We start from the raw sequence: 15,859 nt of genomic DNA on the forward strand, positions 1-15,859 counted from the left end.
TTCTACCAAGTTTGATATCTCTTCTGTTACCCATGCTCTCTTTTCCATACCTCACTGTGTGGTACTTATTGTCATATTTTTGTTAAGTTATACAAAGCAAAGAACTGCTGTGGCTCTAAAAGTGACTCAGTTTCCTGCCATGACTGAATCAATTGAGGACTCACAAAATTTTATGAAGACTGACTGACTGAAATTGTGCTTAATTTGGATTAGTTACATTTGGCTGATAGCCAGTCTGCTTAATTAGAGCAGTATTGGTACTGAACCAATGTGTCAGATTGGTGCATCTGTAGTATCTTCCAAAGTTACAAATTTAGTACAAAATTATCTTTCTGTGTTCCAGCAAAAATAGCGATTCCTTGTGGAGCTGTGGCGGACCATTACATCCTGGAACTACGACCAGGACACAGATTTATTTTATATATTTATTTTTTATTTCATTTGTTCATCAAGGATAACACACATTAGTTAACATCAAATGATATAAATATGTCACATTAGGCCAAAGGGCAGGTTGAAGTGTATATTGAAGAATATAGTAAAAGGAAACACAGTCCAAATAAAAACCACTGCAAAACAGAAAATCATACAAAACGGAGCAACACTATGCATTCGCACATACATGTGCATGATGCAGCCAACATTGGATGTCACTTGTAATACTCGGACTTTACACGCTAAACACAAATATATCAAATATCACCTTGGCACTCTTGTTTTTTTTTCAGCAACCACACAGTGCTCTTAGTTTTCTAGTAAACATACCATATGTTGTCAAGTTTCTCAAATCAGCTGGGAGTGTGTTATAGTCATGTGGTGAAGGAAATGGCCGATTGGCCAAATTAACATAACCTTCAGCTCCACCAAATCTCTGTTCATCGTATACTGTGCTGCTATGCTGGAATACTACCAGGCCTCAGAATTGTTGTGTGGTGATTTAACACAAATTCACTGATGAATATGCAGCATTAAACTTTAAAACTATGTAACATTTTTCAAATGTTTTTGTTGTAGAAATCTGCTCCAAAACTTGTCTTAATGTGGAGAGGTGCTGTCGAAGCCTCCTGTGACCCAGACTCATTGAAGAGCACTGGCAGCAGTGCAGAGATATTAGCTTCTAAAAGATTTTGAGCGGGATCGACCTCTCTAACCAGAGATTTTCAATCATTTCTGCTTGATCAGTATTCTCATTTACTGCAATTTCATAACAACAAATATCTGAAGAGCTGTACAGAGTGTGGTGGAGCAGGGAGAGGGAGCAGAGTGGACTGATTTGGAGTCTTATGCTAGTGCTACTGTAAGTTATATATAATTTAGCTGTTAAATAATGATGGACCTTAAACTAGATTTGGATGAAAACCTACCCATCGTATTTAGAATCACATTGATATCATTATTAGTTTTTAAAGTTTTTCAAGAAAAATTATATTTCACTAATGGTTTGTGGTGGATGTAGCTCTGTAACTTTTGAAGATGCGTCACATTTGTTGACAGCCCACTATAGAAATATTTGTGGTCTCACAGTAGTGAGCTTTGTGTGAACCCTATAAATGTAAACATTCTGGATCACTGCATTTGGAATATTACTTGGATCCAGATCAGACTTTGATGTATCTCACAGTGGTGAAGAATCCTTTAAAAATTTCCTGGATCCAGATGGTGATCCAGATCAGTATCAGACTCTAATGGATTGTTGTGTGGTCCACACCCTACCTATCAAAAAAAAAAAAATCATCAAAATCCATTCTTTACTTTTTGAGTTATGTTGTGGGAAAACCAACCAAAAATGCTGTAAAAAATAATTTATTGCTAAAGAGTATGCACACAGTAAAACTGGAAATTTGTACTTGATTATATTTGATTCAAAGGCTTAACAAGAGTCTAGTTGCTGTGTTTATGCACACTGAGCCCTGATTGCAGCTATGAGAATGTCTGTCTGCTTTGCTAGAGGTGTGTTTCTGCATCTTTCTTCAACTTTAACAGTGTCTTCAGTATCAGTAACCTCCACCAGCACCAGAAGCTTGTGGGACACAACACAAGCCACTGTAGTCCTGATGTTTAGCTACAGTTCTGAGGAGGCATATGTCAGCTATTAGCCTCAGAGCCTCAGCATGTAGCCCCATTAGCTATGCTTTAACCTTTTAAGGCGCAACTATAAATACAGCTTGAGGTTTTGGGGCACTGTGGCATTTGCACTTGCATAATTCAGTCTTGGGAAGTACTGTATTTATGATTATAGTAACCAGTACTGTAACTCTTTCAGCACACATATAGCACGTAGGCATTGTATTGAATTTAAAAAAAAGAAACTAAACTTGTCCCGTAAGCACGGTCACAGCATCACATCTTCACATCATCATATCTGAAGTCATTCTTGCAGCAAATTGGATCATCTGTTCAAACCCCTCACCTGCTATCATGTGCTGCACTTGTATAATAACAACTTACTGATCAAATGGACACACACACACACAGAGACAGAGCTGGCAGCAGAGATCCTGCTCTGGCTCTGTGGGGACAGAGTGCACAGGATGTGAACCAGGTGTGAAGAGTGCCTGCATATGATTAGTTTGGATGTTTATGCAGCGGTGGAAGAGGTACTCAAGCTGCTTAAGTAAAAGTAACAATACTAGACTGTAAAAATACTCTGTTACAAGTGAGAGTCCTGCATTCAAAATGTTAAAAGTACTAAAGTTTTGGCATCAAAATGTAATTAAAGCACTAGACGTAAAAGTACTCACAATGGGGAATAACACATTTGACATTAATGTATATTATATTATTGGATTATAATTATTGATGCATTGTTGTGTACATCACACTAATTCCGCAGCTGGTAAAGGTTGAGTTCATGTCAACTCCCTTATATGCTTATACAGTAATCTGAGGCATTGCTGGGTATTGGTGAATTTCACACCAAGGATCAGTAAAATCAGATAATTATGTAGGATTTTTTTGTAGCTGATCTGAAAAATAATTAGTAACAATAGTTATTAAATAAATGTAAAAAGTACAATATTTGCCTCAAAAATGTAGTGAAGTCAAATTATGAAGTAGCAGAAAATGAAAATCCTCACGTGAAGTACAGATACCTCAAAAATGTATTTAAGTACTTGAGTACTCAGTTACTTTCCACCCCTGGTTGTCAGACATCCAGCACACAATAGAGGAGCATGATCCCAATTAAAATTTCATCCACTTACATTTTCTAATTTGACTGAAAAAAGACCAAAATCCTCTTGCACTGAATTTTTTGCAGAGCTGAGAAGCCAGTCTGAATGTGTGTGTGTGCTGACATTTATAATCAATCCTCCAGAACAGGAATGGGGTTTGATACCCTGTGCTGGAAGTGTCTCGGCTGTGGTCCCTGTGTGTCTGCAGCCCTCTCCTTGTCTGGATGAGGAGAAAAATGCAGGGGGAGGATGGGCTTGTCTGCTCGCCTTTCAGAACAAATGAGCAAGAGAGCATGTATTGTGAATGAAGGGAGAGAGCAGAAGAGTGGTTTTGGGGCACGGAGCACTTAGAGTATGGTCAACATACACACACACATAGCCATGTCAGCCGCATACATAAATTTGCATGTTTCCTCACTGCTAGCAGCAGTCATGTTTGTGTGTATGTGTAGATAATAGTAATAACATTTAACAGGTTGCTGCATGCTTGTGTACATGCATATTTAAGTTTCTGTGTATACAAATGCATATATACAACTGCAAGCAGTGTGTGTGTGTGTGTGTGTCTGCGCGTTCACCACCAGACCCATCCTAAATGTTGCCTTGGCAACAAGCTGACTGAAGTAAATGAGTGTCCTGGCTCTGCTGAGGGATTGTGGGAAAGCAATATGCCAGCGTTCCGCCCCATTAGTTTGACGGACAGCCTGTTTGGCCTATAAGAGGTCAGCTGGCAAGGGCAGCCATATTAGTATTCCATAGGAGAGACTGTGGGATTGGTTTCACTCTAATGTCAACAATCTACCTGTTTGTGTGTGTGTGTGTGTGTGTGTGTGTTTGTGTTTGTAAGGGTGAGTGCTGGGGGTTTGCAGGAGGTAAAGCTTGTCCTGACATATAACATTGCAGGCAACTGTGTGCGTGTGTGCACCACTGTGTTTGTTTATGTGCCCTGCTGGGGGTTGTAGGCTTCTCGCCAGGTAAGCATATCACCAATTATCACCTCCCAGTCCCTCTACTTCTCTGGCTCCTTCCCTCTCTACCCCAAAGTTAGTCAATATAGAGCCTGTGAGGGAGACATGACAACACCTAAACTGGTCAACCGCCTGCTCAGCTGGATGGTCACTGGTTTTAAAAAGCCAAAACATTTTCTACTTTTCTTCCTGCATCCATCCATCTGCTGCATCCTTTTTATCCCTTTCCACTCTCTACACACCCACTTAGCATTCATCTCCTCCCCCTTTGTTTTTAGCCTCCCTCACTCGCTTCACCTACACACCCCTTTTTACACTTGATCCTCTTCCAAACCCATTTCTCTTTGTCCAGCTGTGCTCTTCAATCCCCCGTCTCGTCTTTCTCTGTCTCTGTGGTGTCTCTCGATCTGTTCATTCTTTTTTTATATATCCATCCCATCTCTCATTCCCTGGTAGGCTGAGCTTCAGTAGCATTAAATGTTGATGTGATATTTTGTATGGTAATGAAGGCTAAATAATGAATGCTGTTTTTAAATATGGAAATGAGTTTGATTGTTCCTAACAGATTTTTTTAGTGTGAAGTAATATAAATTAAATTCATGACTAATTCATTATAATCTGTTGATGTCTGTAGGTCGCATTAGGTGTGGCCAATTATGGCTGATTGTTGAGTAGTTCAGGTACCCCATTTGCATACGACAGAGTCAGTGGAGTGCGAACAAGTATCCTTTGACACCACAGTATTGCTAATTTGGTTAGGGCTTCCCGTCTCCACTGTCTAAATGAGGGATACATCAATACCGATACACGGTGCTGTAAATTGAGCCGATATAATTTTGACTTTACTGTCTCCAGAGGAAAATTGATTTGCTGTGAAGGCAAAATTTCAAAAACATAAACCATGAGCACATTAAACAAACACCCATAGAGGTGGAATATGACAGAAAACAAGACTGGATTTGTGTCTGAAATTGTTTTAATACATTTTATTTTATTATCTGAATCCTGAGTGTGTAATTGCTGTGTTAAAGGCCTAAAAATTCCCACAATGGCCAGAAAATATGCAGTGTGTTGCATTTTATGGATGCAGAAATTACTGAGCTCTCTCTGCCTGTCAGTGATGACTCCATATAACCATAGTAAATATCCAAAATCATGGTTTGCTGCTCACTACTGAGTCTCTTATATAGTGAGTAGTGAATGAATCAGTGAGGGAGTGATTTCAGCCACAGTTACAGCAACGTCAGAGCCTTAGGCACAGTGGTGTGTTGAGTTAAATGCTAGCATTAACATGCTCATAATAACAATGATAGCACGCCTATGGACCACCAATGTCATTTGGATTTGGATGCCTCTGGTACCAGAATCAGAGTTCCTGATGTGACGTTATTACTGACCACTCAACTGACAGGCATTACCAACCCCAGAGCGATGCCAGTGGCTAAAGCTGCAAGTCACGAGCACATCACAGGCGCAGTCCAAAAATGACAAACATCCATACAAGAGCAACATCACAAAAACAGTTTTAAGAAAGGGATAAAATAAGGTGTTAGTATCCCAAACACCAATCCCTGGTGCCGACAGCATGTGTGACATTGCTGAAATGAATGCAGAGCAATTCTTAATTTCAAACGGCTAAATATTTTATGAAGAAAGATGGATTTTAATTCAATCATTCCACCCTTTGCAGCAAGACCAGATGGACTCAATTAATATTGTTCTGTAGAAGTAATAGAAAATAATGACGCTTTCAGTTGCATTGCATCCTTCAGCACTAATACACCTGCATATACAGTATGTGTCTGCTGTGAGGAAGTACTGCTGGTGCAGCTTTACTTCACATGCATCTTTTATTTGCGCTCCCCTCGTGCTCATGAATTCCCCCTTTCATATTTCTGGTCGTATTTAAGTGACAGAACAGTGTCTGAATCTACTCAGTAGCATGTGGTGCTCATGCTGGGCTATTACACCGGCTCCCACAGAGTCACAAGTTACCACAGTATGAAAGAAAGCCAGCATGGGCTGTCTTCAGTGAATGTAGTTAGAGGGACATCTCTCTACATTAGAGAGGTGAGAGTCACACAGAGATGGAGAAGGTGTGTTATTTATTAGTGCCGTTCACCATGTTCAGGCTGTGTTTAGAGAGAGGGAGTGGTTCAATTCTCCTCTCTGCTCTTCTCCTTTTGACAAGGAATGATTTAACTTAATCATGAGAATATTAAAGGCTTCACTAAGAGCTGCTCATGGGAAAGTGGCTATGGTGGCATGTGTAGTCAATACGACATTACTTAACTAAAAGAACAGGATGTGTTGACTGCGGTTTGGAGTTGTTCACCGTTTGAAATTTTAAAAAGCATGAAGGACACTGCTGTAATGTGCGTCTCCATGAAGGACCAACACAGTGATAACTAATTTAGAAAGTATTTGGGATAACTGAATTTGTCAGCTGTAATCCCAGCAGCAGGTTGTGTGTGTGAACCCCAGCCATGTCCTTTTCTCCTCCTGCTTCTGTCTGTGGAGTTCCAGGGGCACAAAATGCAACAACAAGAAGAAAGGAGATATTTTTCTAATAACAAAAACACTCTCAGTATGCAGTCATAATAAGAGCACGAGAAACTTGAACATGAAATAGGAGCAGGTAAGGTCATTGTGCATCTCTGTGGATATTTTTTGTGGTTTTGTTGGTAATTTTATGTCTCTTTGTGGTAGCTTTGCAATTACATTGAATCGGTGGTGAGTCAGATTGCAGGCCACTTGTCTGTACCTGTCGAAGTTTGCTCATATGGTGTGGCAAAAAGGAGGAGGGGAGAGGAAAGAGTACGTGTATGGTTGCAAACATAACCTGCAGGAGCTAGCATGGCTCACGGGCTAACAGCAGCAGCCCACTGTCACTGTCCTCATGTTCATTAGAGCCAAACAGAATCTCTCCTTCTCTGCTGCTTTTATTGTTGTTGTATAGCTAGAATATAAACAAACATTTCCTGTAAAAGAGGTCACTCCCACCACTTCAAACCGACTGACCATTGCTGAATATGGCGGTTTTGTGGGTCAGTGTTCAATCACATTGATCTCTCGAGCAAAGCAAAGGTGGCTTGTCAATTCATGTGCCTCACCCTGTTTTACATAGACATGATTTTTGGCCAGAGTGCACCTTAATTAAAACTGCAAAAACAATGCATTAATCAAGTTTCTGAGGGTAACATCCATTTATCAATAGTTCAACATTTGCTCTGGCCACGCACCCTTATAGGTGTCGTTAAAATGAAGACCAAACAGCTTTTCTAAGCTACATGTTACTTAATCTGGGTGTTCAGCTGTATTTACAGCTGTATGCACACACACACACTCTTGTGTGTATTGTGTATGAGCGAAAGCTTCATTGTGTATGTTTATCAGTTGTATCTACAACCACACACTACAGCAAGGTTGTGTCTGCGTGAGACTCAGAGTGGAATGGTACCCAGGTCAAAACGCATTGCTGTAACTCAGAGCTATGCAGCACAAAAAGTGGAGAACAATGCCAGGTTCCACATGCACAAACACACCTTTCATGCACATACTGTGCATATTTTATGTGTCTGTATCTGTATTTGTCAGACATGATACATGAAAGAAAACAGAAGACGATGATGGTTTTTGTTTCAGTTCAATTTTAATTTCTCTTTTCTGAGTTTGTTTTTGTGCCTGTTTCCTTATCTTCCTCCAGACTATTTTTACGTCTGCTGTTCTCCTTTATTCCCCTAGCTTCCTCTCTCCTTCTCTTTTTTATCTCCGTCTTATCACACTTGTTCTCTTTTTCAGAGTTGGGCTGCTTCATAGTTAGTGCGTGTGTGTGTGTGTGTGTGTGTGTGTGTGTGTGTGTGTGTGTGTCACCTCAAGGACTCTTCGCATACACCACATGCACGCAAGGATACACACCAGCAATCTTTCACACACACTCACACGCAGCTCGAGCATTGTATCTGGGGTTGTTCTTGAGCACCCTTAGGAGGTAGCCAGTGTTCAGAGCTCGGCTTTTACATCCTCACATTTGTGCTTAGCTCATAGTGCGGCCCAGTTCGACACGGCACAGCATGTCCTGGCACACTGCAGCTCAGCACCGCATGTGATATGCCAACTTAACACAATAACGTTCAGATAACACCAGACCCCTGCCTGGAGCCACTCAGTTTGGTGAACCACACCACTGTAACAGCTGGCTTGCGTACAGTCAGACAGAGATAAGAGCCACAGGCCAACACGCTGAGCTGTGACATATGGGTGGGTGTTACTGTACTATTTTCACCAAGTGCTGGCAAGTCTCACAGTGCTGTGACAAACTCATACTTAACAGATGTGTTTTATTCTGTGTTAATTATGATTTTTTTAAACATAAGATTTGCACATTACACCTTAGTATTCTTTCAAAACAAAAGTCCTGAGCCAGGATATTTCAGTGTGCATAGCCTTTCAGTCTTGTCTTCTAGAAAAGACATTTACAACATATATACTGCTAATTTGTTTTGCCAGCTACATTTTTAGGGAAGCATAATTGCTGCCTGGGTTGTGTTGAGTGAGTGAGAAGTGTTAACAATTACAGATGGGTGACAACTGTAAGGAAAACACTGAATAAATGAGCGGAGAAACAATGAATTCAGATGCTGGCATGGTGTGGATCTACTTGTCACTGCAAATCAGTAAAAGTTGTCCTGAGTGATCACCTTTGTCCTGTGATGAAACCTTTCTCTCTTGATGGGAATGGTTTTTCCTTTAATTTGGCAATGTCTGTATGTGCAGTAGGCAAGTGGTGGATCAGTCATTTCAAAAACAGGATTTATGATTGTGCAGCCGCCCCCTGGCTCTTCGATAGCCGCCTCTGAGCCAGCACCTTGCTAGAATAGATGTGTTTTCAGTTCTAGAGTTGTCATTCAAGTCACTTCATGATGAAAGAGTTACTAAAGAATCCAGTGTATGTAAAGTCTTTTGGGTTTTCTTGTTGTAGTTTGTCAGGAGCTGTAGCATTTAAATTAGTTGTTCCTACAATATCTTTTTTAGTTGTTGTTGTTCCAGATATGATTTAGATTAGAAGTTAAAAACTGCTGACATGGTTCCATATTGCTGAGAATCATAATAATAAAGCTGTTGAGATCATGAATATTAACACTGAGTGTCTAACTGGGAGGGGTGCAAAGATTCTGATTGAAACTGTAAATGGCACAGCTGTAAAATTGCTTTTCCTGCATCATTGCCCTCCCGGAAATGAACACAGTCACGGTCTTTAGATGCAGTGTGGATCAAAGATAGAGGCTCATTTCTGAATATTATGTAGATTTATGAAAATGTAATTAATAAAGATTAATTGACCAAAAAGTCAGAGTCAGCTGAGTCCTTAATAACACATTAAATCAAGCAATTAACTAAGGCAGTAGCCCTAAAATCTATTACTGACATACAGAGAGACAGATGCCTTGACTCATTAAAGAAAAAAGCAGGATAAGGTAGCAACATGCAGAAGATGGGGAATTCAGCTGTTCGACACGAACATCAACACTATCCAGGTTCTGTCATTGTTAAGCTTTGACACCTGTAAATGTGTCTGCTGGATTTCAAACAGTACTTAGTCTCCCCGGTCAGATTGCAGGGATTCACATAAGTAGGCCAACTCTCTAAATCTGCTATCTCCTCTCCAGTGGACGGAGCCATCCACCGCATCGCAGGTCCAATGCTAAAAAAGGAGTGTGCTTCTCTGCACGGCTGTGAGACCGGAGAGGCCAAGATCACCTGCGGCTACGGCCTTCCAGCAAAATGTGAGTATAAAGTGTTAGTATAACTTTCAGCTACTTAAGTGAGAGTGAAGTAAAATAAAGGTTGAACAGCCTCAGTATTTAAAACAACATAAAATTAGGCAATTCTGCAGTCCTGTTATATATTTATTTATTGCAATGAGAACTTAGTGTAAACTATATCAGTTTTCCTTTTCAGCCCAAATTCAACTAAAAGCAGAAACTCATCTAAGTATCTGTACTAATTTTACTTAGAGCCTTCCATTTATAGCAAAGTAAATGGCACTCAATTATTGAGTGGCACTCCACTGCAGCGTGTGACGAAACAGAAGATTCAACATGACAGGAAAAGCTTTTCTGTGTGTTTAAACTCAGAGAGGAAACAATCCTCTGAAACAACGCTCTGACTTTGGGTAGAGCATCAGGGCTCAGTGTAGACATTAATAATAAGAAGAGAAGTGCACTCGCTGTTTGTTTTGTTTCGTCATTTTGTTTCTGAAAGGTCAAACACGTGACCTGGGTTATAAATATCAATTAAATATCACCCAGGAATGAAACGTATATGCTCCTCCTGTTTGTAGACACCGAGGGCATCAAGTGTGTAGGTCAGTATCATAACTCACGGATGTACTGATATTTTTTTTTTATTAATTTTAAAAGCAGCTTTCACTTACTAAAATTCTCTGATTTATTGTGACATTGTGAAGAAAGACTGGGCTGTTATTATGAGCAGTAAATGCTGAACAATAAATTATCTCCATCTACAGAAACTCAAACAAAAAGGAAACAGCTGTTAGGTGACCTCTTGGGAACAGGGCAGGAATTCATATTATTTTTATTGTTTATTCATCTGTAGATAACTGTGATACTATTATTATTATTAGTTGTTTAGTGGGGATTAGGTTTTAGTCTATGAAATGTCAAAATAATGGTGTAATTGCTTTTAACAGCCCAAAGTGACATCTTCAAATTGCTTCTGTTGTCTGTTAAATACACAAAGATATTCAGTTTAAAATCATGAAACAAACTATTAGCAAGTCATCACATTTAAGAGACTTGAATCAGTAGGTAATTTGCTATTTTTGCAGTAAATTTTCCAACAGTTTTATCAAAACAATCCCAGTCTGTGTGTATCTACTTGTTGTGGTCATTTCAACCAAAGACTCAGGCGGTTTTGTTTGAATAAATTAGTGGGTGTTGAGATGTAAAATTGTGATGATGATTCAGACCCTGTGATATAAAAGCATAAATCTGACAGAATGAACACACTTTTGAGTGGGTCGGAATTAATTTTTCTGCTTCCCATTTTGTTATGACAGATTAATCAATGGCCCCTTGAGGGCCCTGACCTGCGGATTGGGAACTGCTGGTTTAATCGACTGGTTAGTCGCATCCCCATAACACCGCAGCAGTGATTGAAGTTTAGGCCTTGCTACTCAGTTTTTCATGTCAGGAAGTATTTCAATAGAGTTCTTCCTAAATTGAATTTAGCTGAAGAACTTGATCGATTTTACACATCAAAGTGTGTTTACAGCTCTCGGGGAGTGATGTTACTACTGCATATGTTAAAAAAATGCATAAAGGCTCATGTGGCTCCAACGGGATCTGCACAAAATCTGATAAACTGCCTCAAGTGAGTCAGTATCAGTTGGGTCTGAAGAGTTAGAAAATGAATTCAAAGGTGTGGGGGTATGGAGTTGGAAAGAAGTAGGCTTGAAAGACCTCAGTAGCCTCCTCCTCGTCTCTGCCCGAGGCTAGTGGCTTGGAACTATTCGCTCCTAGCATAACACACCTGAATCTCTGACTGAGCAGTTAGTGGTTGAGTTGCATTGTGGGTAAGGTAGCCGGAATATTTAGGCGAGGAAGAGAGTGTGTGGAATACTCTAGGTGATATCTCTGGTTCTACTGCATCAATTGTGATCCTTGTTTCTAAACTGGTATCATCCATCAAAAGTCTGACTCAGACTGTTACAGTACTCGCCTCATACTGTATACATAGTGTGCACAGTGCAGTGTTCACATGCCATCACATGACACTCAGTTTCCACCGCCCACTCCTCCAATTTAAATGTGATCTTTTGTCATGAGCTAATCATTCTGTTGCCTTCCACTGTAATGAGTGCTCACAGCATCACACTAATAGGCATTGCAATAATGCTGTAGCAAAGCTTTGTACATTATAATGACCACACAGGTATGCATGTGTGCATCAGTGTGTGTGTGTGTGTGTGAGAGAGAGAAGGAGATTAAAGGAACACTGAGACTGTGTGATATCAGCTTATGGTCCCACAGAGAGTTTAAGTTCACAGAGGAAGAGAAGAGAAAAAAGCGAGAGAGGAGCGATGATAAAGGCAAACTGAAGGCAGAATGGAGAGTAGGAGGAGAGGATATAGATAAGGAAGGAATGGGAGAGGTCTAGAAAAAAATAAAAATAAAATGAAACGGCATGGGGAGGGGAAAGATGTGAGAGGAGCTAAAGACTGGAGGGAAGTAGCCGATGATCAGTTCTTTCATTGTCACTTCTTAGTCGACTCAGTTATTTAACTTTGAGGATGTTTGCTGTAATCTTAGTGTGTGTGAGATAGGATGCTGCCGCTTGTCAGTGTGTGTCCATGTATGTGCATATTGTGTGTTTGAGCTTGTAAATGTATGTTTCTCTCTTGGTGATTTGGTGTGATGCTGCATAGGTGTGTATTGAAATGTGTTTACTGGGGTCTGTGTTGCATTAAAAGTAGTGTATCAGTACATACAGTGTGGGCTGCCTGTCAGATCTTATCGCTCTCTTACCTGTAACTATCTGTCAGCGTGAGATCTCAGTGACTGACTGTCTTTCTGACTCACTGACAGACTAACTCGGTGTGGGTGTGTGCACCGGCCTGTCTGCGTTGCATTCATGTGTGCGGGGCAGTTACCCAGCATGTGGTATGGAGACCAGCTTTCTCCTCCCAGACAAAATATTAAGTCCTGCGAATAATTCAACATGCGTCTGCTTTAATGCTTAAACACTCTCAACAGGGCTTGATTACCTCTCAGCAGGAGGGAGAGAAAGGCAAGACAGAGACAGAAACAACAGAGCCAAAGCAAAGGAGGGGTAACAAACAGGGCGATGTCAAAGCAGAGCGCTGCTGTGGAAAAGCTATAAACAGGAATCTTGACAGGAGAGGTTGAGAGACGGGTCCAGTCTCAAAGCCAGCACTTTGATCTTGATTTGCATGGGCTTGCCACCAGATGTGGGATTTCAAGAGCGTCAGACTCACGAGTTGCCAAATGGTCCAGAGGACCGGCTGTCAGCCCTCTATGCGGAGTGTCCGTCGATGATCCTGCAGCCACTTAGCCAGCAGCATCTCTTTACTGTAACCTAGCAACACCTTGAGCGCATAACACTCTACTGCTGCTGTTTAGCAATAATCGCATGCAATTTAAGATGTTGACAAATGACAGCTGGGAAATTTCAGCTAGGCCCTACTTAAAATCACATATTAACCAAAACTTAAAGGCAGTTAAATCTGCAATCTGCAGATTTAAGACACCTGAGGCATGTGAGTCACTATAAACAAAGGCTTGATTAGGAATGGTCTGATATCAGTCTATTTGTGTCTACAAAAAATGAGTTTAGTGCTCACTTGTGAACCAGATGCATGCTGTAACAACCTGTAGGTGTGTGTTTGTGCGTGTTTTGTGGTTGGCAGACAAGGGAGCCTGGGCTGAATATGTTGTCCAGACAACCCAGCACCACAGAGCTTACCTGTGTACCGATAAACACAGCTGTAACCGTGCTAACCTGTTCCCTAGCCGGCCCTCACTCCCCGGCCAAGCACACCGGGATATAACATCGTGACACACTGGGGAGGCCCACTGAGGTGAATAAGAAAGATATTGATAACATGAGGTCAAAAACATAATCACTATTCACCTCCAGTAACGGCCACACTCTGCATTAGTGACATCATTGCATCATTACAGAGACTTACAAATACTTTTAAGGCTTCCTTTGGTGATCAACTGATATACATTATCTCAGGGGTACAAAAATAATCCGTCTACTGTTACCGCTTAATAGTTTTACAAAATGTACATCTCCAGTTTGAGATTTCCTGTTTTGGAGCATTTAATGGTAAAAACGCTAAAGAAAAATTTTTAGAACATGGCAAAATTGACAAAAATAGGTCTTCATTTTGAAGACAAAAAGAATCAGAATGGTAAAAGTATAAACCAAGATCCATCACAACACAACATACCAGCCCAGTCACTGAGGGATTTTAACAATACTGGGGATGTGCTCACTTTCAGTTTTACTGACAAAGAAAGTTGTAGATAATTTCACTAAAACTAAACTGCCAGTTTGTGTGCAACTTGTGTAATTGTCTAACTGCTCATATTTGTTTCCTGTTGGTCCTATTGTTAGCATGTCACCTTGTTTTCAGATGTCAGCAGCTACTGGGGTGAATACAGTACAAAACGGCTCCATTAACAGTTCAAAGTCTTTAGACTTGTGATAACTGCTCACAAGCTGTGAACACAATATTGACATATTATCACCTTTTCAATTTGCTAGAAAACAGCTGCCCATTATTTACACACGCGGCAGATAGAGCGACATTTGGAGCGATGTATTTGGCCATCTGATGACTGTACATCCAATAATAACTCTCCTATTTGCTCCTCCTAACACCTGAGAACCATATGGTTCTTTACTTGCTCCACTATATTTACATTTATTATATGTGACTTAAGTACTGTAATAAATAAAAGATGGACCAGATATTCATCTCAGTACAGTGCACCTTTGCACTTTTTCTGCAGGTTAGCAACAGCTACATTTCTTGCATATGCTTCTAGATTTCAGCCTGAAGGAAAAGAAATCAAAAAACTGCATTTAAAAATGAGTCTGTAACTCAATAAAGCTTTTGGATGTTTTCAGCATCATTGTACACATTGCTTTATCTTGTCTCATATGCCAAATACCTTACAGTTTATTTGCAGTTTACTGTATTTAGGGGGGAGCTGATAGAGTGATGGCTACAGTTGGGGGAAATGGGAGTAACACAGTTGGAGGTGGAAAAAGATGGAGGGAAAACAAGATGGAGATAGAGAGGCCCAGACAGAAAAAGTGCTGAAGGAGATAGAGAGGTACAAAGCAAGAGAGATATCACTCTGTCACAAACTGGCTGTTATGCTCCCGTCTCTTCCCTTTTTCCCTCCCATCTCCCAGTTTCTGTTCCCTTGGTGGCCAATTACCGCTAATTAAAATCCTCACTGCAGCTCTCCCAGATTCCCCCTCTTCCTCTCCTCCAAGACCTCCATCTCTCAGCTTCGCCTGTCACCCTGTCGCTCTCTTTTTCTGGTTCTCTTTCCTTGAAGATGGTGTTTTGGCCCATTGCGATTAGCAACTTAAACACCTTGTTTCCTCCTGTTCTTCTCATCCACTTCCTCACCTGTCTACCATTTCACGCCCTCTATTTTTTCTCTCTTCCTCACTCCTACAGTACAGTTGGTTTTTCTTTGGTGCCCTGTATCTTGCTGTCATCCTCTTCCCACTTTTCTCCCCCCATGTCACCTCGTCCCCCCCACTCTCGTTCTTATCATCATCAGCAGTAAGGTTTCTTTAGTAATGCCAAGAGACTTGTCAAGGCTCTGGGCTAAAGACTGTCGCACTCAGACTATGATACCTTGCTAGTTGGGGAGTTTTTACTCTTCTTCTTCTCTTTTTTTCCTTTTCTTTTGACAAGGTTGTCGACATCTTTGCTTCTTCCTGCCTTGGCGTCAGCAGTGCGATCCTTCTAGGTGTTAAAAAGCTTCATCAAAGCTGCTGCTGATGATGAGGAGGAGCGTGATGATGATGATCACAGCAGCAGCAGCTCTGGTGTTAATTCATTCAATTAATTCATTCGCCTTGAAGGAGAAAAGGGGGCCAAAAAAAAAGCTCCAGTGTGGCTTGGCTAGGGGAAGAAGGGTT

General features: G+C 40.8%; 1 protein-coding gene across 3 annotated transcripts in view; it reads left to right on the forward strand.

The window, feature by feature from the left end:
• Positions 1–15,859, forward strand: part of macrod1 (mono-ADP ribosylhydrolase 1) — a 110,958-nt gene that overhangs the window by 66,682 nt on the left and 28,417 nt on the right. For all 3 annotated transcript variants that reach the window (XM_020591315.1, XM_020591307.1, XM_020591322.1), the window contains exon 5: positions 9,811–9,927. In XM_020591315.1, the coding sequence (XP_020446971.1) occupies positions 9,811–9,927 (117 nt within the window). The remainder of the gene's footprint in view (positions 1–9,810; positions 9,928–15,859) is intronic.

The sequence above is a fragment of the Monopterus albus genome, unplaced genomic scaffold (genome assembly GCF_001952655.1).
Source record: "Monopterus albus unplaced genomic scaffold, M_albus_1.0 scaffold2.1, whole genome shotgun sequence".
NCBI lineage: Eukaryota > Metazoa > Chordata > Actinopteri > Synbranchiformes > Synbranchidae > Monopterus > Monopterus albus.